The sequence below is a fragment of the Gopherus flavomarginatus genome, chromosome 1 (assembly GCF_025201925.1).
Source record: "Gopherus flavomarginatus isolate rGopFla2 chromosome 1, rGopFla2.mat.asm, whole genome shotgun sequence".
Lineage (NCBI taxonomy): Eukaryota > Metazoa > Chordata > Testudines > Testudinidae > Gopherus > Gopherus flavomarginatus.
Window position 1 is genome coordinate 150,475,399 of NC_066617.1, and position 24,498 is coordinate 150,499,896.

The 24,498-nt window shown below is 48.9% G+C and overlaps 1 protein-coding gene and 1 non-coding gene across 3 annotated transcripts; both read right to left on the reverse strand.

Annotated features, from left to right (window-relative positions):
• Nucleotides 1-345: 345 nt before the first annotated feature.
• On the reverse strand, nucleotides 346-3,220 carry LOC127047157 (cytosolic purine 5'-nucleotidase-like). 2 transcript variants are annotated; one of them, XM_050945165.1, is made up of 2 exons: nucleotides 2,979-3,220; nucleotides 346-983 (listed from the first exon to the last, which is right to left on the reverse strand). In XM_050945165.1, exons 1-2 carry the CDS (start codon nucleotides 3,206-3,208, stop codon nucleotides 944-946), a joined length of 270 nt encoding a protein of 89 aa, XP_050801122.1. In that variant the 5' UTR covers nucleotides 3,209-3,220; the 3' UTR covers nucleotides 346-943. The 2 variants fall into 2 exon arrangements, with proteins under 2 accessions (XP_050801122.1, XP_050801112.1); XM_050945155.1 differs by lacking the exon at nucleotides 346-983 and adding an exon at nucleotides 1,961-2,065.
• A 10,429-nt stretch (nucleotides 3,221-13,649) lies between these two features.
• TRNAT-AGU (transfer RNA threonine (anticodon AGU)) lies at nucleotides 13,650-13,723 on the reverse strand. The gene has a single exon. It is a non-coding gene; the product is annotated as a tRNA-Thr (tRNA).
• Between the last annotated feature and the right edge of the window lie 10,775 nt (nucleotides 13,724-24,498).

The window sequence follows — 24,498 nt, forward strand, 5'->3', positions numbered from 1 at the left end:
TGCGAACTGATGAGCAGAGCGGCTGAACAGGTATTCTGGGATACCTCCGAATACTCTGGAGGCCAATTACAGTGCTTTTGGTGGCCACACTGGGAAGCAGCGCTGCATCATCAGCGCTGCAATCGTTATTCCCCAGGCAGAGCAGGAGTACAGCCAGCGCTGCAGCCAGGGAGATGCAGCGCTCTATGTGCCTTGCAAGTGTGGACAGTGAGTAAGTTGCAGTGCTGTAAACCCACCACCAGCGCTGCAACTCTCCAGTGTAGCCAGGCCCTTAGTCTGGGTTTTTGGTTATTTGCTAAGTAATCTGCTTTGATCTGTTTGCTATCACTTATTGCTGAGAAATTGGCTTTTGGTTTCTCTCTCTCCTTGAGTGGTTTAGGTAAAGCACTCAGGTAGCTTAGTTGGATGCATGGCGCCACCTGCTGTTGTGTTGGGTGATAACAGGGCCTGAAGAGGCTGGCTGAATCTCCAGCAAAGCAGTGTGAGAACGGCCAGCCCAGCTTGAGGGTTAGAGGGCACAGCGGTTCCCAGAAGCCCCCAGACTGCACCCCGGGGTGACAACCCATCACACTCTAGATTACACAAGCCTCAGCAAGTTTGTCACATCCTTTCCCCTCCCATTTCTGCACGCTATATAGTTCCTGCACACACACACACACAACTTAGGGTTAACCTGTTCTCCTTATTTTCAGGCTTGACTTGTTTTTTCACCTCCCTTTTCTGGAGGGCCATAATCTGAGTCTTCTAGTAGCTTGTTTTCTGACCAGATGTATTTATTATTCTCAGGTTCTTTGTGCTGCAAAGGGCAGTTTCCTCCTTCCCCCATCAGCTAGGTAATTTGCACACACACACAGGCTTTCTTTGCTTGCCTCTGGATCCAAAGCTATCAGCAGCTCAGAGACTGTTTTAACAGGGACACATTCCACTTCCATCACAGTTCTGATTACTTTCCACTTCCATCTTCTGCTTCAAAATGCACAGATCTGAAAAAGAAGCACAATCTACTATGGGTCCTTGTGGAGCCCTAACAGGATTTTAATTAAGTAACATGTTTTGTTTGCATTTCTTTTACCCCTTCTGCAATACACACTGCACAGGTCCTGGGAAATAGTTTAACCTCCATAACATTATATTAACCATATTAATTTTACACAAGGTGTAACTGCCTCCGTGTGCCCACAGAGTTTCCATGCACCCCCAAAGTAACAGTCCGATCCCCCAGAGCTACCCCAAGGCTCAGTGTTCCCATCATTGCTCCCCTTTTCCTTTTCCTGTGCGCACACACAAAATTCTATTATGTCCAACATCTCTTGCACTGTGATTATTTTTTTACACAACTGTACCCTGATTACACTCCCATCTTGTACAATCAGAGACAGCCAGGGGCAGTCAAGTTCCAATAGAAACCCCTGACATTCCTTTAGTGATTTTGATTACATTATCCAGTAGTCAAATAATTTTGCTCAGATTGATCCTCTGCCTGCTGCCTGTAGCCATCCATTATAGCCCATTTCTTTGGGAAAATGGCCCATTTCCCTTCAGAATAGCTGTAAAGGTTTCTCGGGACAAAACATAGTGGTGGTAGTAGCCACTCTATCTGACCCTCTTGTATAATTTAATTACCAAGCTTCCATGCAATGTGACTGCACAGAGTTGCACATACAGTTACATTTATATAACTGGGTTTTATTATTAAACTAAAAACTTTCTTCTTGTAACACCACAACTGTTACCTTTAACATCTTCACAACTGTTACTTGTACCATTTTTACAACCTCCAAATGTTTACTTTCCTCCAAACCCTGTATTATTAATTTTTGCAAAAGGTATCTTTAACTTTTCACTTACTTTTTTAAATCACTTACTCCTACATTTAGTTCTTTAAGGTAGTGCACTTTGTCTCTAACAACTCAGCCACTAAGTACAATTATTACCACACAGTTGTCTTAATCTGTGCTGTTTTTACCTTGAGACTATTGAAAAGGCAGTAAAACATTTGTCTCCATGGTGCCCATGGATCTTTTACTTCAAAAATTCCAGAGCAATACAGCAGACCTTGATCATCCTTTGTCCCAAACAAAACAAAAAACAAACAAACAAAACCAAAAACATTTTGCATAAGTATCCAAAGCACCCTCCATTAAAACTTCAGAAAAACAAAGGTGTGGAAAGGCAGGGGGAGAGGAGGAGGAAGAGGTGGAAAGAAATCAATTAAGCCTGTTAGGTCAGTTTAAAGTACAGGCTGCTATCAGCAAATTAAGTAAACTGAGGAAAAGGAGGAACAGAAGGAAGGGATATAGTTAGCTCTGAACCAAGAGTAGGCTCCCCAGCTGGGAACCCCTATCCCCAGGTTCTCATCCTGGCCCTAGCAGACAAGTGAGGTGTTGTTACCAGCTCCTACAAACCCTGCCATTTTTCACTTTGAAACCTTTTCTTTTTTCCTCCACTCCCCCAGGACCAAGTCCCAGCTCCTGTCTCTAAAGGTGGTCTGTTAACTCTGCTTCTGACTTTAAACCATGTTATGCCAAATCATCTTTAACCACCCTAGCTAATTTACAATGCTTCAGCAGCCCTTGCTGAAACAGCACCAAACTTGAACGATTACTGGCAGCTTCCCATAATGCTTCCCTTACTTCAAACCTCTCAGAAGTGGACTGAAGTGCCTCCTTTCCCTGGAAGGCATCCAGTCCCCATGGGCAGGGACCTTCTTCCACTACCCATATAACAAAGGATGGTGGGCTCCTCAGCCATCCCCCATCCCTCTGGGTCCCCTAACACTTCCTCTATTTCATTTTTAATCTCATCCCAGGCTGACCCCTGCACCTGGTATGGGCCCTGGTTCTTCCTTATCCATTTATCCAAAAAATCCTTTACCCTGGCTTGCCAGAACTCACAACTACCATCACGAGAGTTCACTATACCCGCTCCAAGCAGCTGCACGGACTGTTGGGGAGAGAGACTTACAGGCTGCCACTCACCTATCTGATGGGGGAAGGAGGAAGCTGATGAAGGAGGCAGCATAGAGGTCTGCATAGCGCATCAGCTGATTGGCAAAGAGCGTCTGGTGGGAACCACAGTGGAAGAGGCTGCCCATCTTCCTGTAGCACATATCCATCTCGTGGGTGACATTCTGGATCTGACGCTTGATGGAGCTGATGTCCGGGTGCTCGCTGCTGCCGCTATCCAAGGGCCATCCGATGTGATGCATCAGAGTCACGGCACCAAGATGTTAGGGGGCTTATTCCTTCACTCTCTCACTTCCCTGGTCCTTCTCGCATGAACAGAGAGAACAATATCCGAAGTCCAAAGGCGCAAACAATTCAATGTTTATTGGGGTGAACTTCCAGCAAGTATGATTCCAGTTTCCTTCCTTATTGTTCCCCTTCCCAGCTCTGAGTCCACAGAGCCTTGTCTGTGTCCCTGTTTCTGTTCCCATCCCGTTTCAATTTCCCCCTTTAGCAAAACATGATCCCAATTCCCCCATCCCCAGTGCCTGTTCCCATTCCCCCCACTTACTTCCTGATTGACTGCAGACCATATAGTAAAACCTGAGTTTTGCTTAGCTATTCCTTAACCAATTATTTTACTGAAATTTAACTAACCAATCCTAACATATTGTAACATGGTTATTTAACCAATTATACCCCACCATCTTAATTAGTTTACACGCAACAAAATTAATTATACAGCAGACAGAAACAATCACAGAACCAGACAAAGACTGTGCAAATAAACATACAAAACAATACAGAAGTGAGCATTTCACAACTACATCTATACAGACATAAGGGTTTTCCAGCTGTGTCTATTGATAAGTGAGTTCTTGCCAGACAGGATGCTATCAAACTAAGTTTCCCTTTCTCTGGAGGTGATAGAAATATGAGGACAGGATTGTATTCCTAATAGCCCAATAGCACCTTATTTCAATGTGACTAGTTTGGAATGTGTGAATGTGACCATAGACTTCCCAACTTATGGCTGCCATTCCTGCTTAGCTAAAGAACCAGGCCTCAGACTGTCATATTTAGAGAAGGCCATTACACAGACAGACAGTGATTTTTGATTCTTTCTTTTATACCTCTATAACTAGGTAAGTGATAAAAATACATCTACATTCTCAAAATACAGGCCTGAATATCTGTATCCTAATGGTCTCCAAGGGCAGGCAGTCTCTGGGTAAAGGGGTGGGGACTCAGATCCTTCTATTAGTCAATTCCACCAGGGTTGTGTATAAGGCAGGGAAGTTTGCCACAATAGCCAGACCAGATGCCCCCTTTACACTTGCCTTTGTTGTCATTGCTTCTCTCTCTCCCTTCCCCACATCTCTGCTGCTCTCCCTCTGGGATTTCTCAACACCTGGCCCCACAGCACTTCCTGGCAGCCAGAGACTGTGCTTTCTAGGTTTGTTCCTGTGGATGTGGCCTCTCTCCTGATTGCTAAGGAAAGGAACCTTTCCAGAAAATGGCCATGGCTTCTGGGAATCTGTGTGTGGCTGTGAACAGAGTTTGGCTACTGGCACACAAGGCAACTGAAAAACCTGAGTGCCTTGAACCCTGGACCCTCAAATTAAGAGCCTGATGCTCTACCAACTGAGTTACCTGGGCTTGCTGAGAACATCTTCACTGCTCACCACAAGAATGAGCAGGTAGGCAAAAGTGAGGCAAAAAAAGTCCCAGGAACCCCTCCTCTTTTTCTGCACAGCCACTGCCTTTCAGCAGGATTCCTCCTCCTCCTCAGTGTGACTAAATCTAAGCACCTAGACAGCCGGTCTGTCCTCTGCACCCCAATCCCCCATGCCTGAGCCTCCCTGACAAAGCCCTGCAACTGGCCCCATAGAATTAACTCTCACGTCTTGCTGGGAACTCGACTTCTTGTGCCCAGAGCTTCTCGGCTCCCTCAGTAGATGACCTGAGAAACACAGTGTCCACCTTTTCCAAAGAAGTGCTTAGATCCCCTCATCATGTGGCCTAAAGGATTAGGCATCTCCCTGTGGATCAGATGATTCAGGATTTGAGTCCCTTCGTGGTTGTGTTCACTTTGTGCTGCAAGTCCTGCTTTTTTCACAGCTGGAACCTCATCTTGGCCACTCAGGCCAATGCTCCGGTTTCAACTAGAGCCCCGGGAAGGGGTTGGGGGTTGGGCATCACAAAGGCTGAGGCATGAGCCCCAGGTGCTTCCAGTCTAGCCTTTGCCATTCCTGACTTGCCAAAGAAAATGGGCGGCTCCATTGCCAAAGTGAGCACCGTGAGTGGGAACAGACAGAGGCCCCATCAGGGGGCCTGGCCCTGCTTTCCTACCTTCTTCTGATGTTGGCCACAAAGCAACAGCAGACACCCTGCATGCTGTCCTGTGGGTGGCCTTCAGTGGGGGTTTGGCATGGCAGGGAGCAGCCTGGCCAGGTGTCTTTGTGGCTGTCTGCTGCCCACGCATAGGCATGGTCTTGCCCTCCTCTTGCCCCGCCTTCCATTGCTCTGTGACTTTTAAACCTTCCCTTGGAGCTGTCAGCACCAGCCACCTCTGCTCTAGGTGCCCAGAGGAGGAGAGGTGCGCTGGGCTCCTGCCCAGGACTCTTCCTCCCTCCTGCCTAGCCCTGATTATGAAGTCTGGCCCTGGGACTCCTTTCTTTAAATGCCATGTGGGCAAGAGGAAAAGCACAGTGGCAAGTGCCAAACTTGTGGGCATCAGGTGAAGCAGCAAGAGCCCCAAATCTCAAGCATCAGTAGCCAGTTCTAGAGCCCTAACCCACTGCAGCCATCCCACCCAGAGGCCTGAGTCACCCAACAGGATGGGAAAGACTTGTTCTTGTACAAATGGAGACAAGGAAGTTGAGCACTGGGAGCACAAGGGCTTTACCACAAAATCCCACTGAAATTTGAACTCAGATTGCAAGATTCAGATTCCTGAGTGCTGCCCATTACACCATGAGACCAGCTCATGCTGGCTTTTCTGCACATCGGTGACCCTCCCGCGGCTGGCTTGAGTAAGGGACTGTTGGCTCCTTACTAAAACTTAGTGCGGTTTTAGGTTGCCTAGTTCCCAGTCCCAATAGAAAGGGGAAGGGCAATATACTTCTATGCTGGTGCGATTTCTGACCATTGCACATCAGTTGCATTTATTATAATAGCACAAGTAAGTCACACAAGTAACATAGTCTAGGGGCTTGGCTACACTTGCCGTCTCCGAGGGCTGGTTTAACTCCCAGCGCTCTACATCTGGAAGTGTAGCCAAGCCCTAAATTTGCCAGACCAACCGAACTAAGTAACTGCCCTTCACCACCATTTGCAGTGAGTAGGGGCACTGTGGAGCACACATCGCACTTGCTGGCTCAGCCTTGTGCATGCTGGGGTGGCCACCTCCCCGTTGATGAGACCTGGTCCCACTATCTCCATGGAGTTCCAGTCTGCCCTGCTGCTGTCCCTGTCTGTGTTGTCCTTCCCCACTCTGAATTTTATGGTACAGATGTGGGGACCTGCATGGACACTTCTAAGCTTAATTATTAGCTTAGATCTGGTACACTGCCACCCTCCAGAATTCCAGTGTCTGGAGCACTCTCTGTCCCTCCAAAACTTTCCCCTCCCTGGGTTGCCTTGAGGGACTTCACCAGTTCCCTGGTGAACACAGATCCAAATCCCTTGGATCTTAAAACAAGAAAAAATCAATCAGGTTCTTAAAAAGAAAGCTTTTAATTAAAGAAAGAAAAGTAAAAAATCATCTCTGTAAAATCAGGATGGAAAATACTTTACAGGGTCATCAGATTCATATAGTCCAGAGGAACCCCCTCTAGCCTTAGGTTCAAAGTTACAGCAAACAGAGGTAACATTTACAAGCTGAGGAACATTACAAAAAAAGGAACATTTACAAGTTGAGAAAACAAAAATAAGACTAACCCACCGTGCCTGGCTATTACTTACAAGTTTGAAACATGAGAGATTGATTCAGAAAGATTTGGAGAGCTTGGATTGATGTCTGGTTCCTCTTAGTCCCAAGAGCGAACAACCCCCAAAACAAAGAGCACAAACAAAAGACTCCCCTCCACCAAGATTTGAAAGTATCTTGTCCCCCTGTTGGTTCTCTGGTCAGGTGTCAGCCAGGTTTACTGAGCTTCTCAACCCTTTAGAGGTAAAAGATACATTAACCCTTAACTATGTGTTTATGACAGTTGTCTTCTCTAGCAGTTGACTGGAAGGTGCGCATTGGCCACATGCCATGTATCCGTGTTGTCTCCAAGGGTGAAAGCAGAAAGAATGGTGCCTTCATAGCTCTCCCAATATTCTATAACATAGTTAAGGAAAATATTTTTCAATGAATTCTCAGTAAAAGATCAGAAACAGCCAGTGTCTGCATCAGTCTACGAGCATTGGTATTTTCTTGAAATTTGTCAGACCAACCTAACACCTAACACACATTTGAACCTCTTTTCACACTGTTGCTCATTCTCAAGATCTGTTTTGCCTCCACACAGATCCATTCTCTTTCAGAACCGCCTTGCTCTTTCACTGAGGTGTCATAGTAAACACTCCCCTTCCCTCTATTCTCAGACAAACACTAGTATTAACTGTTTGCTACTGATGTGTCTAGAAAGCATTTGTCAAGTGGAAGACGCCATTTCTGGAGGATTGTTCCCAAGATGCAGTACTTTATGTTCAAACGTCTCCCAGCTTTGTTGGTGAAAACACCACCAAGGCTTCTTTGTAATATACAAGAAGGAAGTAGTTCTTCACCCTAGATGAGATTGAACCCACAATCTCTAGTTTAAGAAACTAATGCCTTATCCATTAGGCCACAGGAACCCTGAGACAGGGATGGAAATTCCCTCTCTTAATTGCACATTCCTCACATTCACTAAGAAGCCAAATACTCCATTTAATCACCTTACAGAAATGTCTGCATCCCCCAGCAGCAAGGCAACTGGGCAGGTCGCTGACAGAGCTGAGCACCACCTTTCTGCTAGCCATCTTTAGAGAAGAACCCCACCATAGAGTCACTCTTCCCTCCTTCAGCACCTCCATGTCTGTGGCCCTGAGTGGCTGTAGGATGATTAGGGGGTGAATCTGCGGCTGGAAGGGGGGGTATGGTCAGCCTGTAAGGAGTAACCAGGGGGGGCTGACCCAGGGGGAGGCTGTAGGCTGCTGGTCGGTTGTTGGGATCTGAGCTCTAGATCAAAGCTGCACAGCGACCTGACCCCCAGGGTTATAGGGCAGACATAATGACCCCCTTACTGGCCTCGGTGAACCCCAAACCCTTGTTACTAAGGACATTTAGGAGTCTCTGTCCCTTAATAACTTCTGGGAGCTCCCCAGCAGGCTGCGGGCATCAGTTACCTCCTGCCTCACAGGTTAGACTCTTGGTGCTGTGCAAACCGCCTCCCCTGCTTGCAGGCCCAGTGTAAGAAGAAGGAGGCCCGGTGCTGGCAGAAGAGGGTTTTGATTAAAGGACCTCTGTGTTATGGGCACAGGACGCTTCTGCTCAGTAGCATAGCTGGGGGGGAGCAAGGGAAGCAGCTAAGGGCATTGAGTTCCTCCAGTGGGGGTGTGGAGCAGCTGTTTGTTTTCCTGTTCACACTCCTCTGTGGTGTGAAAATTGGGGAGGGGAGGCAGAAGCCCCACATCCCTCTCGAAATGATGCCCAGTGGGAGAAGCCGGGACAACAGGGTGGGGTGGCAAGTGGTGGCCAGACTCTCACCGCCAGGGTCTAGTCAAGCTCAGGGTCCAGCTCAACTTCCTCCCCATGCCATTGGCCCACAGCCCCTTCCATCACCAGGTCAACCAGGGAATTGAGGCAAGAATGGGGTGAGGAAGCAAGTCAAGCTGAGCAAGGCAGGCAAAAGCGAGTCTTGTCTTCATGGGCTGCTCACAATGACATCCTTTTTGTGTGCAACTGCTGCAAAAGCCTCCTGGACAGAGCTGTAGCAGACCAAAAAAGCCACACCGTTGCTAAAGTAGCTCAGTTGGAAGAGCATTGGACTAAAGGTCCTTGGTTCAATCCCAGGTTTTGGCAGGCACTTTCATCTCCGCTTTGTGGAGGGGAGGCTTGTTTTCTGGGAGGGCAGCAGCACCTTTACCTGAAGTAAGTACCTGAATTTGAGTTCCCCAGCAGCATAACAGAGAGCATGGGCTTCTTCCCCTAGCTGGCCCATCTGACCTATAACAATGAGAGATGGGAGCTGTCTTCCTCACATGACTTATTTGTCAACTCAAAATGGCGGGAACAGAGTGAGGCAGGATGGCCCTCGGAGATGGTGCCAGAGGGGACAGGGACTTGGGAGGAAAGCTCCTCTGCAAAGCTGAGTGATGACAGTACTGGGAAAGGGGCATCTGGCACGTGGAATGTGGCAGGGATTCAGAGGCCCAAGAGGAGGCACTTAATGTTAAGGTGTGAAAGGAAAGATCTATGGTGGGAACTGGCTCCCTTCCTCTGGACCACACGGCGTTTGGTGTTGGGGCTGATTTTAATTGTGTCAGCCGGCCTCAGAACCTCTGGTCCCGTTTTCTCGACTATCAGAGGAAACATTTTTACAATGAGCACTACCTGGCGCAGGTCTGTAGTGAGGTCGGCTTAGAGGACATGTTTCGTTGTAGCAGAACCAGTGGAGGGTGGGCGGTAGCCTCCTATTCCTCTGATTTGAGCTCACACCAACTGCAGATGGGTTATACCTTCCTATGGGGACAGACCAGGAGTCGCCCTGACAGGATTTACGTGAAAGAGAGCGCATCGACAGCCCAGTGCAGGGTCGTGTCGCTGGACTGTTCGGATCACACAGCTCTCACAGTGTGCTCAATGTGGGCAATTACCTGACCTAGGGCAGAGGATATTGGAAGCTGAACATCCAGAGCTTTCAAGATAAAGGAGTAGGGGGCGAGGCCTCGCGGTGTTGGCAGAACAGAAAAGCATCAGAGGGTCCTATGGCAACCAGGGAGATTGGTGGGAGTCGGTGAGGGAGGAGTTGGCGGCTTTGTTCTGGCGGTAGGACAAACACCACAACATTAAAGAAACCAATGGTGCCAAGTCCTGTAGCATCGCCTGTGGGATTTCCACAAGAGCATCCAGATGGGGAGCCAGTCAGCATGTGACTGTATGACTGGATCAAGCGACAGCTTGCCGAGTTCCAGGAGATGAGGCTCCATCTGGCCAATATGAGCGGGAGCACAGAGTGAAGGGAGGGGAGGCCTCCCCTGACATTTTTGCAGCCTGCAGGGAACAAAGACAAAGTAGAGGGATGTGGGGACTCAGGGCAGGACGTGTGAACATGGTAGATCAGGATTATAGTTGATGGAGGAGGAAAGAGAGTCATGCGAGAGGAAGCCACTAGTGGGAAGAACATGAGGCTTTTAACTGGGGAGGGGGGTCCAGTGTATGAGCCCTAGTTTTAGCAGCTGGCTTTTAAGCTGCTATGCATGCCAGTCACCAAATGCATCCTGGGCATGTCCAGAGCTACACATAGATTCCCAGAAGCCATAGCAATTTCCTGGAAAGGCCCCTTTCTCCTGCTGAGTCTTTAGGAAGCAGGATAGAAGCCCACATCTGCAGAAGCAGGCTCAGAAAGCGCAGTCTGTGGTTGGCAGGAAGCACTGTGGGGCCAGGTGCTTAGAAAGCCAAGGGGAGAAGAGAGCAGAAGCAGCTGCAGAGAAGCTGTGAGTGCAGAGTGCAAACCTGCCAGCTGAGGGTCACAGGTGTCTAGAGACTGTGACACCATCTGGTCCTGTGGCATAAAGTTCAGCTGTCAGAACGCTGAATAGTGCAAGCTGAGCTCAGAGGCACTTTGGGATCTGTTGCTTCATACCTTAGCATAGGTGGAGTTTCAAGGCTTTGTCTTGCTGTTTGAAATGATACGGGAGCTGGTCTTTTGCCTGCTGGCTGTTGTGACTTGCGCACTAGAGGTGCCACTGGATCCAGCAGACTGGCCTTGTCTGGAGCCCTATAGGGAGGGATGGGAGCTGGGTTTACTCTAAGTCCTGCAGCTGGGCTGCAGCCAGGCCTAGGAGACAACCTTCTTGGTTGACCTACTGGCCCAAAGTCACTTTGGCAGCATTGGACTTTCCCCAGAAATGCTGAGGGCGGGCCTGAGGGAGGGAGACTCACTCCTCCTCCCTATTGGTCAGGGCGGAAGAGGCGGCTGTAAGAGCAGCCAGGTTCCTGAGCTGGGCCTTCCAGTGTTTGAGGAGGATGGAGCTGACTGGGGTATGGTGCTGGCAAAATGCCTCAGGGTGTTGATGGGAGGAGCAGGCCAGGCCATGGCTGGGAAGAGAGAGAGAGAGAGAGACCAGCAGGTTTCCTCTATTGTTTCCTGCTCTCCTTTTCTTCAGTAGTTTTTCCTCTGCATGAACGTGCTCAGTCTGTTTGTGAGCCTGGCTAGCTCAGTTGGCTGAGTATCAGGTTCAAGTCCCTGGTCAAACACTCAACTATTCCCCAAGGTCTTAAAAATCACTGTCTCTGAAGTCCTTCCTGATGTTACTTTTTCTCTTCAGGATTTTGCCTTTCGTAAGAAGGGGTTTCGTGTGCGGGATTGAAGGGGCAAGTTCCCGACACCCCTCCCTGTCTTCGCAGGCTGGAGAAATAAAGGCCTCTGGCCAGGGGTGGCCCTAGACTAGCTGTCAGCAACTGGCGCCTCAGGTGAACCCTGCAATCGGCATCCCCCGCAATCAGCGCCCCCTACTCCCAAACCCCAAGGGCAGATCTAAGCTGAGGTTTTTTGGTAAATGGGGAAACATTTTGTGCCTTTTTTCCTTTTAATGTTTTTAAGCGTTTTTGTGGGGGTTTTTTAAACAGAGGCTTAATAATTCGGTTTGTCCATCCGTCCATCTGTCCAACCAATGTTTCTTTCTCCATTCTTCTGTTTCTGGCTGCCACTTACTACAGCCATAACTTTGGTCTTGAACTTTATAGAGTAGTGAGGTACCTTAAGGGTTAAATGCTAAATACCAAACCCAAACAACACTAGTTATTTGTGTCTGGCAAAAAGTGTCTGGCAGTTTTGCCACTTCGGATGATTCAAATGGATTTTCAGTGGCATTATAAAAAAAGACCCCAACCAAACCAATTCATCTCAAACCTTCAAAAGAAGAGTTTTACAAACCATGAGTGTCAGTTTAGGTCCTTAAAACCTTACATCATCACACACAAAGTTCTATTTTGCCTAACACCCCTTGCACTGTGATTACTCTTTTTTACACAACTGTATCCTGATTACACGTCCATCTTGTACATCCAGAGACAGCCGGGGCAGGCAAGTTAAGTTCCAATAGAAACCCCTGACATTCCTTTAGTGATTTTGATTACATTACCCAGTAGTCAAAACATTTTGATGAGATTATCTCTCCACCAGCTGCCTGTAGCCATCCATTATAGACCATTTCTGTGGGAAAATGGCCCATTTGCCTTCAGAATAGCTGTAAAGATTTCTCGGGACAAAACATAGTGGTTGTAGTAGACACTCTACCTGACCCTCTTGTATAATTTATTAACCAAGCTTCCATCCAATGTGACTGCACAGAGCTGCACATACAGTTACATTCACTGAAAGTGGAGCAACTGTCTCCAGAACCCACTGACGGGAGCCTTAAAGTATCTGCCAGTGGCACAGGTACTGTTTAAGTACTGATATGTGCAGTGGCACATCTTTCATGGGAACCAGCTAGCGTGTGCATGGCCGGCATGTGCAGAGCAAAGGTTGCCCACGGGCGCTGTGTCAGGCTCTGGCACTGCATGAGATAATGAATCACTTTCTGGCAGCTGGTTTGTTTCCCTGGCAGGTGTGGGGACTTCTGGTTATATGATGGCGGCTGCCAGACTTGATTGGACAGGATTCTTTTCAGCTCACCTGAGACTTGTTCCTGGCTGAATGAGAGCAACCACAGGGTGCCAGCAGAACCAGCTGCAGCTGCAGCAAGGACACCCTCAGCAGGGGCCGCCGTATAGCAGGCAGGTGTCACAGGACACACTGCGCCGCCTGCTCAATGCCAGAGCATTGTATCACCTTTGCCAGAGCTGTTGTCAGCGACAAAGGCAGGTCCCTGCAGCAGTGGCTAACCGAGTTTCTGTGGCTGTTGACTGGCTGGCCGCGGTGGGAAAAGAAGTGAGTGACTAGCAGAGTGGAGGCGGGCATGGGCTGGGCTCTGGGGCCAGGACGGGCCTTGATTCCCTCCTGCTGGGCTTTGTTACTAGGCAGGAAGGGGTTTTCCATCAGCAACTGGGAGCGGTTGAGTTTTGTGTCCAGGCACAGTATCAGTTCCTCCAGGTTTCTGGTGAGCACACAGGGCCCTTAGTGGGTACTCAGGACACAGGATTGGCCTGGGAACCGTGCATTACTAGCGATTGTATTATTCCTGTTTTTGTATTTCCAATGGCATTTTTGGCTGGGATTGCATTGTGCTTTGTATAATGGGGTTTTCTAATGGAGCTGATATTTTAATTAACAAAAAAGAAAAAAGACACAGGATCTCATGTCACAGCAATTACAGCCAAGGCAGCCTCCTTGCTCATGCAATCACGTTTTCATCAGCTCCAGGGGAGTGGTTTGATTCTCTCCAAGGTTCCTCTGCAAAGAGGCCTTTTCCATAACAAGCAATTACTTGGCTTGCTGACCCAGGTCTCTTCCGTTTCCTAGCAAGACATTGCAAACTCTGAGCAGAGGAGACAAAAAGCAGGCAGTAAGGCACCACTGGGAGTTGAACCCAGGATCTCCTGTTTACTAGACAGGTGCTTTAGCCAGCTAAGCCATGGCACCATCCTTGAAAAGGGTTTCACAACTGCTCCACTTAATGTTCCAAGACAACACATCCAAATTCCAAATCATTTCCTGCCAGACCTGCCGACGTCGCACTGCCTGGCTCTCTGCACACAGAAAGCCACAGCCGAGGGGAGAGAAGGTTTCTACGGCACTCTTTTCCTGCTAGCAGCTGAGATTGGATAGGGGTTAGTTCGCTGCATTGTGGTCGCAGTAGCTTCGGCTCAACTCTGGGTGACAGTCACCTTTTCATCAGCTCCAGACTCACCATTTACCTCATTCCAAGACTTACCTATCAGGAAAGCTCCCTTTGTCTTGAACAAGCATTTACAGGATTGTCCGGGAAGGTCTTTTCTGTTTAGAGGCAAGAGATACCAAAAAGGGAGTCTGATAGATAAAGTTGGCTCCGCAATGAAAAACTGGCAGGCCAAGCTGGGAGCTCCTGGTTCCTAGAAAGGCTCTTCAGCCAGCTCCTCTGGAAGGTCATTCTCTAGAGGCCTTGCAAGAACCACTGCCGATGCTCACTGAGGCCATGTCTATATCTAAAATTTTGCAGCGCTGGTTGTTACAGCTGTATTAGTACAGCTGTATAGGGCTGTCATAAACAGATAGCTAAGGGTTAATGTCTCTTTCACCTGAAGCACCTGACCAGAGGACCAATCAGGAAACCGGATTTTTTCAACTTTGGGTGGAGGGAAAAGAGTGTTTTTGTCTTTGTTTTCTGGCTGCCTGCTTGCTCTGAGCTTTGGAGAAGTAGTTCTACTTTCTAGTCTTCTGTTTCTAAGTGTAAGGACAAAGAGATCAGATAGTAAGTTCTATGGTTTCTTTTCTTTGGTATTTGCATGAATATAAGTGCTGAAGTGCTTTGATTTGTATTCTTTTGGAATAAGGCTGTTTATTCAATATTCTTTTAAGCAATTGACCCTGTGTTGTATCATCTAATACAGAGAGAACATTTGTACTTATTTTTCTTTCTTTTTATATAAAGCTTTCTTTTAAGACCTGTTGGAGTTTTTCTTTACTTCAGGGAAATTGAGTCTGTACTCACCAGGGAATTGGTGGGAGGAAGGAATCGGGGAGATCTGTGTGTTGGATTGCTAGCCTGATGTTGTATTCCCTCTGGGGGAATAGGAAAGTACTTTTTGTTTCCAGGATTGGGAACAGAGAGGGAGATTCACTCTGTTTGGATTCACAGAGCTGGTGTCTGTGTATCTCTCCAGAAGCACCTGGAGGGGGGAAGGGAAAAAGGATTATTTCCCTTTGTTGTGAGACTCAAGGGATTTGGGTCTTGGGGTCCCCAGGGAAGGTTTTTCAGAGGGACCAGAGTGCCCCAAAACACTCTAATTTTTTGGGTGGTGGCAGCAGGTACCAGGTCCAAGCTGGTAACTAAGCTTGGAGGTTTTCATGCTAACCCCCATATTTTGGACGCTAAGGTCCAAATCTGGGACTAAGGTTATTATATGGTTTGCAGCTGGTGGGAGATAGACAGAATCCAGAAGCCAGTAGAAATATTATATTTTTCTTTTCTCTGCTAAGGGCTTTTTAGCAGAGAAAAGCAGTTGGTTTTAAAAGGGAACCAGAGAGAAATTTTTTTTTCTGCTCTCTCTGGCAGTTTGTGGCTTGCATGTTAAGCAGAAGTCGTTAAGGACTATTAACAGTCTTTTGTCACAATAGCACTCCCATTGAGAGTCGTACCAGCACTTATAGGCATGCAAATAAAGTGGTTTTTCTGGTTTCCTTTCATTGAACATTAGCTAGAGAGAGAAAAGGAAAAAAGCACTGTTGCTAGGCAGACTTCAGGAGGCAACAGAACCTGCAGTTCAGAAGATAAACACCGGAGGGCACCCCAACACAAGAAAACAGGAACCATGACTTCTAAGGCAAAAATTGAGGCCGAAGAACAAATCAAAGAAGCTGAACACAGGCGACAGATGGAGATGAAAGAAAAGGAAGAAAGCATGAAACTGGCAGCCTTCCAAAGAGAACAGGCAGCCCAAGAGGCAGCACACAAAAGAAAACTAGAAGAAGAAGAGATAGCCTACCGAAGGAAACAAGCAGAAGAAGAGTTGGCCCACCACCGAGAAATGGAAAAACACCAAAAAGAAATGGAAAAACACCAAAAAGAAATGGAAAAACAACAAAAAGAAATGGAAAAACAACAAAAAGAGAATGAAGAGAAGGAAAAACAGAGAAAACATGAACTGGAGTTGGTAAAAGCTGGGCTGCATGTGCCAGCCAACCCTAACAACCCGGCGCCAAATATTGCTCCACAGCACAGGAAATTTCCCACCTACAAGGCAGGTGATGACACCGAGGCCTTCTTGGAAAATTTTGAAAGAGCCTGTCTTGGGTACAGCATTCCCGAAGACCAGTACATGGTAGAATTGAGGTCACAGCTCAGTGGACCTTTAGCAGAGGTGGCAGCTGAAATGCCTAAGCACCAAATGAATGACTATAAACTTTTTCTAACCAAGGCCAGATACAGGATGGGGATAACCCCAGATCATGCCCGTCGGCGCTTCAGAACCCAAAAGTGGAAACCAGAGGTGTCATTTCCCAAACACGCCTACTACATTGCAAAAAACTATGAGGCCTGGCTAACAGGAAACAACATTCAAACCTTGGAAGAACTGAACCTCCTCATACAAATGGAGCAGTTCTTGGATGGTGTTCCTGAAGACATCACACGGTACATACAAGATGGAAACCCCAAGAATATCGCTGAGGCGGGGGAGATTGGAGCCAAATGGATGGAACTGGCAGAAAGCAAGAAAGCTACTGTCAAGGGGAACGATTACCCCAGGGGGCACACAGACCATAAACCCTACAACCGAGGACAGCCAAAGACCCCACATACCACCCAAGTAAAGCCACAGATACCCTACCCTTCAACCTCACCAGTCTCCAGTAACTCACCTCGGCCCAGTGACCCATCAGATGGAAGATGCTTTAAGTGTAATGAACTGGGACATATCAAGGCCAAGTGTCCCAAGAACACCATGCGAGTGCAATTCATTACACCACCATCACACCAAAGATCCCCAGGCCCGGATGCCTCTCAAATACCCTTGGAGCGAAGGGAAAATTTGAGAGTGGGCGGAAAGAAGGTTACTGCGTGGAGAGACACGGGGGCACAAGTGTCAGCTATCCACCAATCCTTCGTTGACCCCAAATTCATCAACCCAAAGGCCAAAGTTACAATTTACCCCTTCATGTCACAAGCTGTAGACTTGCCTACAGCTCAACTGCCTGTCCAGTACAAAGGCTGGTCAGGAATGTGGACTTTTGCAGTCTATGACAATTATCCTATCCCCATGCTACTGGGGGAAGACTTGGCCAACCAGGTGAGGCGGGCCAAGAGAGTGGGAATGGTTACACGTAGCCAAACCAGGCAAGCAACCAGGCAAGCAACCAGGCAAGCTTCCAGACCCATTCCTGTTCCTGAACCGTCCACAGAGGCCCCGTCTGTGTTACCAGAGACCCAGACAGAGGTAGTGGACCCGGATTCCATGCCTACCACTGAAACAGCCACAGCATCTCCAGTCCCAGGCCCGGAACTGGAACAGCAACCAGCACCAGCAAGTGCAACTACATCTTCAAACTCAACGCCAGAGGGCGCCAGCGAGCCAGAACTGGCAGAAGCAAAAGACAGCCATACCCAAAAGGCTCAGCCAGAGCCTGAAATGCCCTCAGGTGCACCAGCGGAGAGCGGTTCACCAGCAACGGAAACAACCCCATCACCTACAGCGCTTCCAGAGGGACCAAGCCCAAGTCCACAGTCTGAGGAAGAACTGGTGACCCCAGCCTCAAGGGAACAGTTCCAGACTGAGCAGGAAGCAGATGACAGCCTTCAGAAAGCTTGGGCGGCGGCACGGAGCACCCCACCGCCTCTCAGCTCTTCTAATCGATCCCGGTTTGTTATAGACCAAGGACTTTTATACAAGGAAATTCTTTCTGGTGGACACCGGGAAGAATGGCAGCCGCAAAAAACAGTTGGTGGTTCCAACTAAGTACCGGGAGAAGCTCTTAAGCTTAGCCCATGATCATCCCAGTGGCCATGCTGGGGTGAACAGAACCAAGGACCGGTTGGGGAAGTCCTTCCACTGGGAGGGGATGGGCAAGGATGTTGCCAAGTATGTCCGGTCTTGTGAGGTATGCCAAAGAGTGGGAAAGCCTCAAGACCAGGTCAAGGCCCCTCTCCAGCCACTCCCCATAATTGAGGTCCCATTTCAGCGAGTAGCTGTGGATATTCTGGGCCCTTTCCCAAAAAAGACGCCCAGAGGAAAGCAGTACGTACTAACTTTAGTGGACTTTGCTACCCGATGGCCAGAAGCAGTAGCTCTAGGCAACACCAGGGCTAACACTGTGTGCCTGGCCCTAACAGACATCTTTGCCAGGGTAGGTTGGCCCTCTGACATCCTTACAGATTCAGGGTCTAATTTCCTGGCAGGGACCATGGAAAAACTGTGGGAAACTCATGGGGTGAATCACTTGGTTGCCACCCCGTACCACCATCAAACCAATGGCCTGGTGGAAAGGTTCAATGGAACTTTGGGGGCCATGATACGTAAATTCATCAACGAATCCTCCAATAATTGGGACCTAGTGTTGCAGCAGTTGCTGTTTGCCTACAGGGCTGTACCACATCCCAGTTTAGGGTTTTCACCATTTGAACTTGTGTATGGTCACGAGGTTAAGGGGCCATTACAGTTGGTGAAGCAGCAATGGGAGGGGTTTACGCCTTCTCCAGGAACTAACATTCTGGACTTTGTAAGCAACCTACAAAGCACCCTCCGACACTCTTTAGCCCTTGCTAGAGAGAACCTAAAGGATGCTCAAGAAGAGCAAAAGGCCTGGTATGACAGACATGCCAGAGATCGGTCCTTCAAGGTAGGAGACCAGGTTATGGTCTTGAAGGCGCAACAGGCCCATAAGATGGAAGCATCATGGGAAGGGCCATTCACGGTCCAAGAGCGCCTGGGAGCTGTAAACTACCTCATAGCATTTCCCAATTCCTCACTAAAGCCTAAAGTGTACCATGTTAATTCTCTCAAGCCTTTCTATTCCAGAGACTTACAGGTTTGTCAGTTTACAGTCCAGGGAGAGGATGCTGAGTGGCCTGACGGTGTCTACTATGACGGGAAAAAAGACGGTGGCGTGGAAGAGGTGAACCTCTCAACCACCCTGGAACGTCTGCAGCGGCAACAAATCAAGGAGCTGTGCACTAGCTTCGCCCCATTGTTCTCAGCCACCCCAGGACGGACTGAACGGGCATACCACTCCATTGATACAGGTAATGCTCACCCAATCAGAACCCCACCTTACCGAGTGTCTCCTCATGCCCAAGCTGCTATAGAACGGGAGATCCAGAACATGCTACAGATGGGTATAATCCGCTCATCTACCAGTGCATGGGCATCTCCAGTGGTTCTGGTACCCAAACCAGATGGGGAAATACGCTTTTGCGTGGACTACCGTAAGCTAAATGCTGTAACTCGTCCGGACAACTATCCAATGCCACGTACCGATGAGCTATTGGAAAAGTTGGGACGTGCCCAGTTCATCTCTACAATAGACTTAACCAAGGGGTACTGGCAAGTACCGCTAGATGAACCTGCCAAGGAGAGGTCAGCATTCGTCACCCATGCGGGGGTGTATGAATTCAATGTCCTTCCTTTCGGCCTTCGTAATGCACCCGCCACCTTCCAAAGGCTGGTAGATGGTCTACTAGCTGGACTGGGAGAATTTGCAGTTGCCTACCTCGATGATGTGGCCATTTTTTCAGACTCCTGGCCCGAACACCGATTACACCTGGAAAAGGTCTTTGAGCGCATCAGGCAGGCAGGACTAACTGTTAAGGCCAAAAAGTGTCAAATAGGCCAAAACAGAGTGACTTACCTGGGGCACCAGGTGGGTCGAGGAACCATAAACCCCCTACAGGCCAAGGTGGATGCTATCCAAAAGTGGCCTGTCCCACGGTCCAAGAAGCAGGTCCAATCCTTCTTAGGCTTGGCCGGATACTACAGGCGATTTGTACCCCACTACAGCCAAATCGCTGCCCCACTGACCGACCTGACCAAAAAGACCCAGCCAAATGCAGTTAAGTGGACTGATGAGTGTCAAAAGGCCTTTACCCAACTTAAGGCAACGCTCATGTCGGACCCTGTGCTCAGGGCCCCGGATTTTGACAAGCCATTCCTAGTAACCACAGATGCATCTGAGCGTGGTATAGGAGCAGTGCTCATGCAGGAAGCAACAGATCACAACTTCCATCCTGTCGTGTTTCTCAGCAAGAAACTGTCTGAGAGGGAAAGTCACTGGTCAGTCAGTGAAAAGGAATGCTATGCCATTGTGTACGCCCTGGAAAAGCTACGCCCATATGTTTGGGGACGGCGGTTCCAACTACAAACTGACCATGCTGCACTAAAGTGGCTTCATACTGCCAAGGGGAACAACAAGAAACTTCTTCGTTGGAGTTTAGCTCTCCAAGATTTTGATTTTGAAATTCAACACATCACAGGAGCTTCTAATAAAGTAGCTGATGCACTCTCCCGTGAGAGTTTCCCATAATTCAGTAGTTAAAAAGTGTTCTTAAAATGTAGAAGTCTGTTAGTTATATACTTAGGAATATATGTAAAGAGGTATGTGTTGTATTAATCTGTTTATTTTCAAGTTCTAGAAGGAAATCGCCGCCAGTGAGCTTCCCCACTGTCTGCAATTTGGGGGGCGTGTCATAAACAGATAGCTAAGGGTTAATGTCTCTTTCACCTGAAGCACCTGACCAGAGGACCAATCAGGAAACCGGATTTTTTCAACTTTGGGTGGAGGGAAAAGAGTGTTTTTGTCTTTGTTTTCTGGCTGCCTGCTTGCTCTGAGCTTTGGAGAAGTAGTTCTACTTTCTAGTCTTCTGTTTCTAAGTGTAAGGACAAAGAGATCAGATAGTAAGTTCTATGGTTTCTTTTCTTTGGTATTTGCATGAATATAAGTGCTGAAGTGCTTTGATTTGTATTCTTTTGGAATAAGGCTGTTTATTCAATATTCTTTTAAGCAATTGACCCTGTGTTGTATCATCTAATACAGAGAGAACATTTGTACTTATTTTTCTTTCTTTTTATATAAAGCTTTCTTTTAAGACCTGTTGGAGTTTTTCTTTACTTCAGGGAAATTGAGTCTGTACTCACCAGGGAATTGGTGGGAGGAAGGAATCGGGGAGATCTGTGTGTTGGATTGCTAGCCTGATGTTGTATTCCCTCTGGGGGAATAGGAAAGTACTTTTTGTTTCCAGGATTGGGAACAGAGAGGGAGATTCACTCTGTTTGGATTCACAGAGCTGGTGTCTGTGTATCTCTCCAGAAGCACCTGGAGGGGGGAAGGGAAAAAGGATTATTTCCCTTTGTTGTGAGACTCAAGGGATTTGGGTCTTGGGGTCCCCAGGGAAGGTTTTTCAGAGGGACCAGAGTGCCCCAAAACACTCTAATTTTTTGGGTGGTGGCAGCAGGTACCAGGTCCAAGCTGGTAACTAAGCTTGGAGGTTTTCATGCTAACCCCCATATTTTGGACGCTAAGGTCCAAATCTGGGACTAAGGTTATTACAAGGGCCAGCGCTGCAGAGTGGCCACACTTACAGCAACCAGCGCTGCAAGTGGTGTTAGATGTGGCCACACTGCAGCGCTGTTGGGCGGCTTCAAGGGAGGTTCGGGGAACGTGAGAGCAAACCGCGGCGAAGCTGGTCTCCTTTCCCGGTTTGCTCTCTCGTTCCCCGAACCCCCAAACAAGCAGGTCTCCTTCCCTGCGGTTTGCTGGGTGGTTCGGGGAACGCGAGAGCAAACCCGGGAAAGGAGACCAGCTTCGCCGCGGTTTGCTCTCGCGTTCCCCGAACAAGCAGGTCTCCTTCCCTGCGGTTTGCAGGGTGGTTCCGGGAAACGCGAGAGCAAACCGCGGCGAAGCTGGTCTCCTTCCCCGGTTTGCTCTCGCGTTCCCGGAACCACCCAGCAAACCTCAGGGAAGGAGACCTGCTTGCTCGGGGTTCGGGGAACGCGAGAGCAAACCGCGGCGAAGCTGGTCTCCTTTCCCGGTTTGCTCTCGCGTTCCCGGAACCACCCAGCAAACCTCAGGGAAGGAGACCTGCTTGCTCGGGGTTCGGGGAACGCGAGAGCAAGCCGGGGAAGGAGACCAGCTTGATTACCAGAGGCTTCCTCAGGTATGCTGGGATACCTGCTTATTCCACGGAGGTCAAGAAAAGCGCTGGTAAGCGTCTATACTTGATTACCAGCGCTGGATCACCAGCGCTGGATCCTCTACACCCGAGACAAAACGGGAGTACGGCCAGTGCTGCAAACAGGGAGTTGCAGCGCTGGTGGTGCCCTGCAGATGTGTACGCCTCCTAAGTTGCAGCGCTGTAACTCCCTCACCAGCGCTGCAACTTTCTGATGTAGACAAGCCCTGAGAAAGAGAAGCCAATGCAGAGTTCTCCACTGCCTGCAGACATGCAGCTACTAGGAGCTCTGGGCACAGAGAGGCCCCTGCTAGCAGAAAAAGGCTTTGGCAGAGTGTGACACTCTGGAGCTCAAAGTAGCACCCTGGACCCCCCATGTTCACAGCTGTGCTGTGATTATGATATGCTTTGTACAAAACAGGCCTTGTTAGGTGTCATTTTAAAAGTCACGGTCCATTGAACATCACTCTCCTGTTGGATTGCATGTGCTATCGTTGTATGTGAAGTTACAAAGTGTGGCAGCAGGGAAAGAAAAAGAGGGTTTAAGTGCAGCCATTTACGTGTCAGAGACAGAGCAACTGTTGAGCTAAGTCTTAGCCTAATATTGTGGGACCTGTAGAAGCAGGGCCCACGTCAGAAGCAAGTGGAAAACAGCAGAGTAGTCAGTATGACCCAGCCTTGAGATAACAATGTTTGAGAAGAGAAAGTGAGAAACTACTGGACTAGATAGCAAATAGCCTAAATAATATGCAGATGTTTTTAATTAATGCACATCACAAAGAAGTATAAATGCTTCTGTGATTTTGCTTGTACATTGGAGAAACTGAGGCACTTCCTTTGCAGTTGTTTGAATAAAGCTGTCTCTGATTTTGTTGCTTCCAACCTGAGAGTGGAGTTCGTTTCTTCCACACCCGTATTGCTCTCTGTGCATTCTGGAGCTATGGGGTGAGTGGGAAAGGCCCACAGCTAGCTTGTCAGTATCAACAAAGGAGCAGCTGACATCAGGACCAACGAGACTTGTTGGTGGCCCATCAAGAAGAATCCACTCTCCCAGAGACTTCTTGGCGAAGGCACAGTACACAATGGGGGTTACCTACCCCGCTACATCCCAGCAAGGGTCTTTCTAGTCCCACTTTAGAGTTAACCCAATTTGTAATCAGTCTTTGTCCCAGATTCCCTCCCTGAGCGGCACCAGCACGTGCCTGGGCTCCCCTACTAGTGTTAAATCTGCCTTGAGCTGGGACCCAGCTTGGCAAAGAGCCTGCAGCCCTCTCTGTGCTGGAGGAGTGAGAGCAGCCCTGGCACTGGGCAAGGCAACCCTGAGGGAATGAACCCAATGGGCCTCTGAGACCCTGATCCAGAACTTCTGCCAGGCAGCTTGTGCTGCTGGGGCTTCTCTAGTCTTCAGTGAGGATTCAAAGCTTCTCTGCTCCAGGGGAACCCCTGGGGGAGGGAGGCAGGGCTCCTGGGGAATAAATCTTCCTGCTGGCAGAGCTCCGGTCCCCTCCTCATGGGCACAGGGCATCGCACACAGCACCCACCACATGCACACACCCCTTTGTGGGGAGAATCAGCTCTGGGATATTGGGGTCAAACCCTTCCCACCTTGTCCCTGCAAACCTTCTCCTGGTTTCAGTGAGCGAATGAGGGAGTGAGGGACTAGTGCGGTAACAGCAGCAGTGTGGCCGTGGGGCTTGGCCGGTGGCTGGGGCTAGTCGCCTGAGCATGAACCCAGTCGACCCCAGGAGATGGACCCACGTCGCCAGCCCAACCCACCACATGGCTGCTGCCACTGCCCTGTTAGTGTGCGAGCTCCCACGGACCATGCTGGGGAGAGCTCCCAGCTGCAGGGTAGCTGCCCTTGAGTGCCTGGCAGGGCACAGCTCCTGGCTGACCTGTACTGCTGGGGCTAAGAGTGCTGGTTGACAGGGGGGCGTTGGCTCTGGGGTGGGACAACAGGATCACTGGAAATGAAACCAGTTCGGCCCACAGGGGAAGAGTTCAGTCCAGGGCCTGCTGCATTCTGGGAGCAGGGACGGTGCAGAGAAAGGGCAGAAACAGGGCAGCTTTGAACACTCTACGCAGAACTGCCTGTCCTGACCTGCAGCCCCCGTTACAGGAGGCTTTTAGCCATAGTTTTAATCAGGCCAATAAATTGAAACAAACCCCTGTTAAATCATTTCTCAGCCCGAGTCCTTCACCCACAATCCTTAGGGCATTGGGCCACCATGTGGGAGTTTCATTTCCCACTTCAATTTCACACAGTGACACAATTTCCTTTGCACAGTTCCATGAACAGCAAAACCCTCCTGTGTCTCTGGTCTGAGCCAGGGCATTCGATTCCAGTGAACCCTTCTCTCCTGCAATGGTGATGGTTAGACAGAGAGGACGTGGCACCTGCATCCCTGCCAGGGAGATATTGGCTCGGCTCTTTCTTTCTGCTGCTGTTATTAGTCCATGAAACATCAAGGGTGGAATGCAAGGCTGAGTTCATGCACCAGCCCCCTGAAATATTTCAGTGCCCCCAGAGAAATCCTGCCCCCGGCTATTGGAATGATGT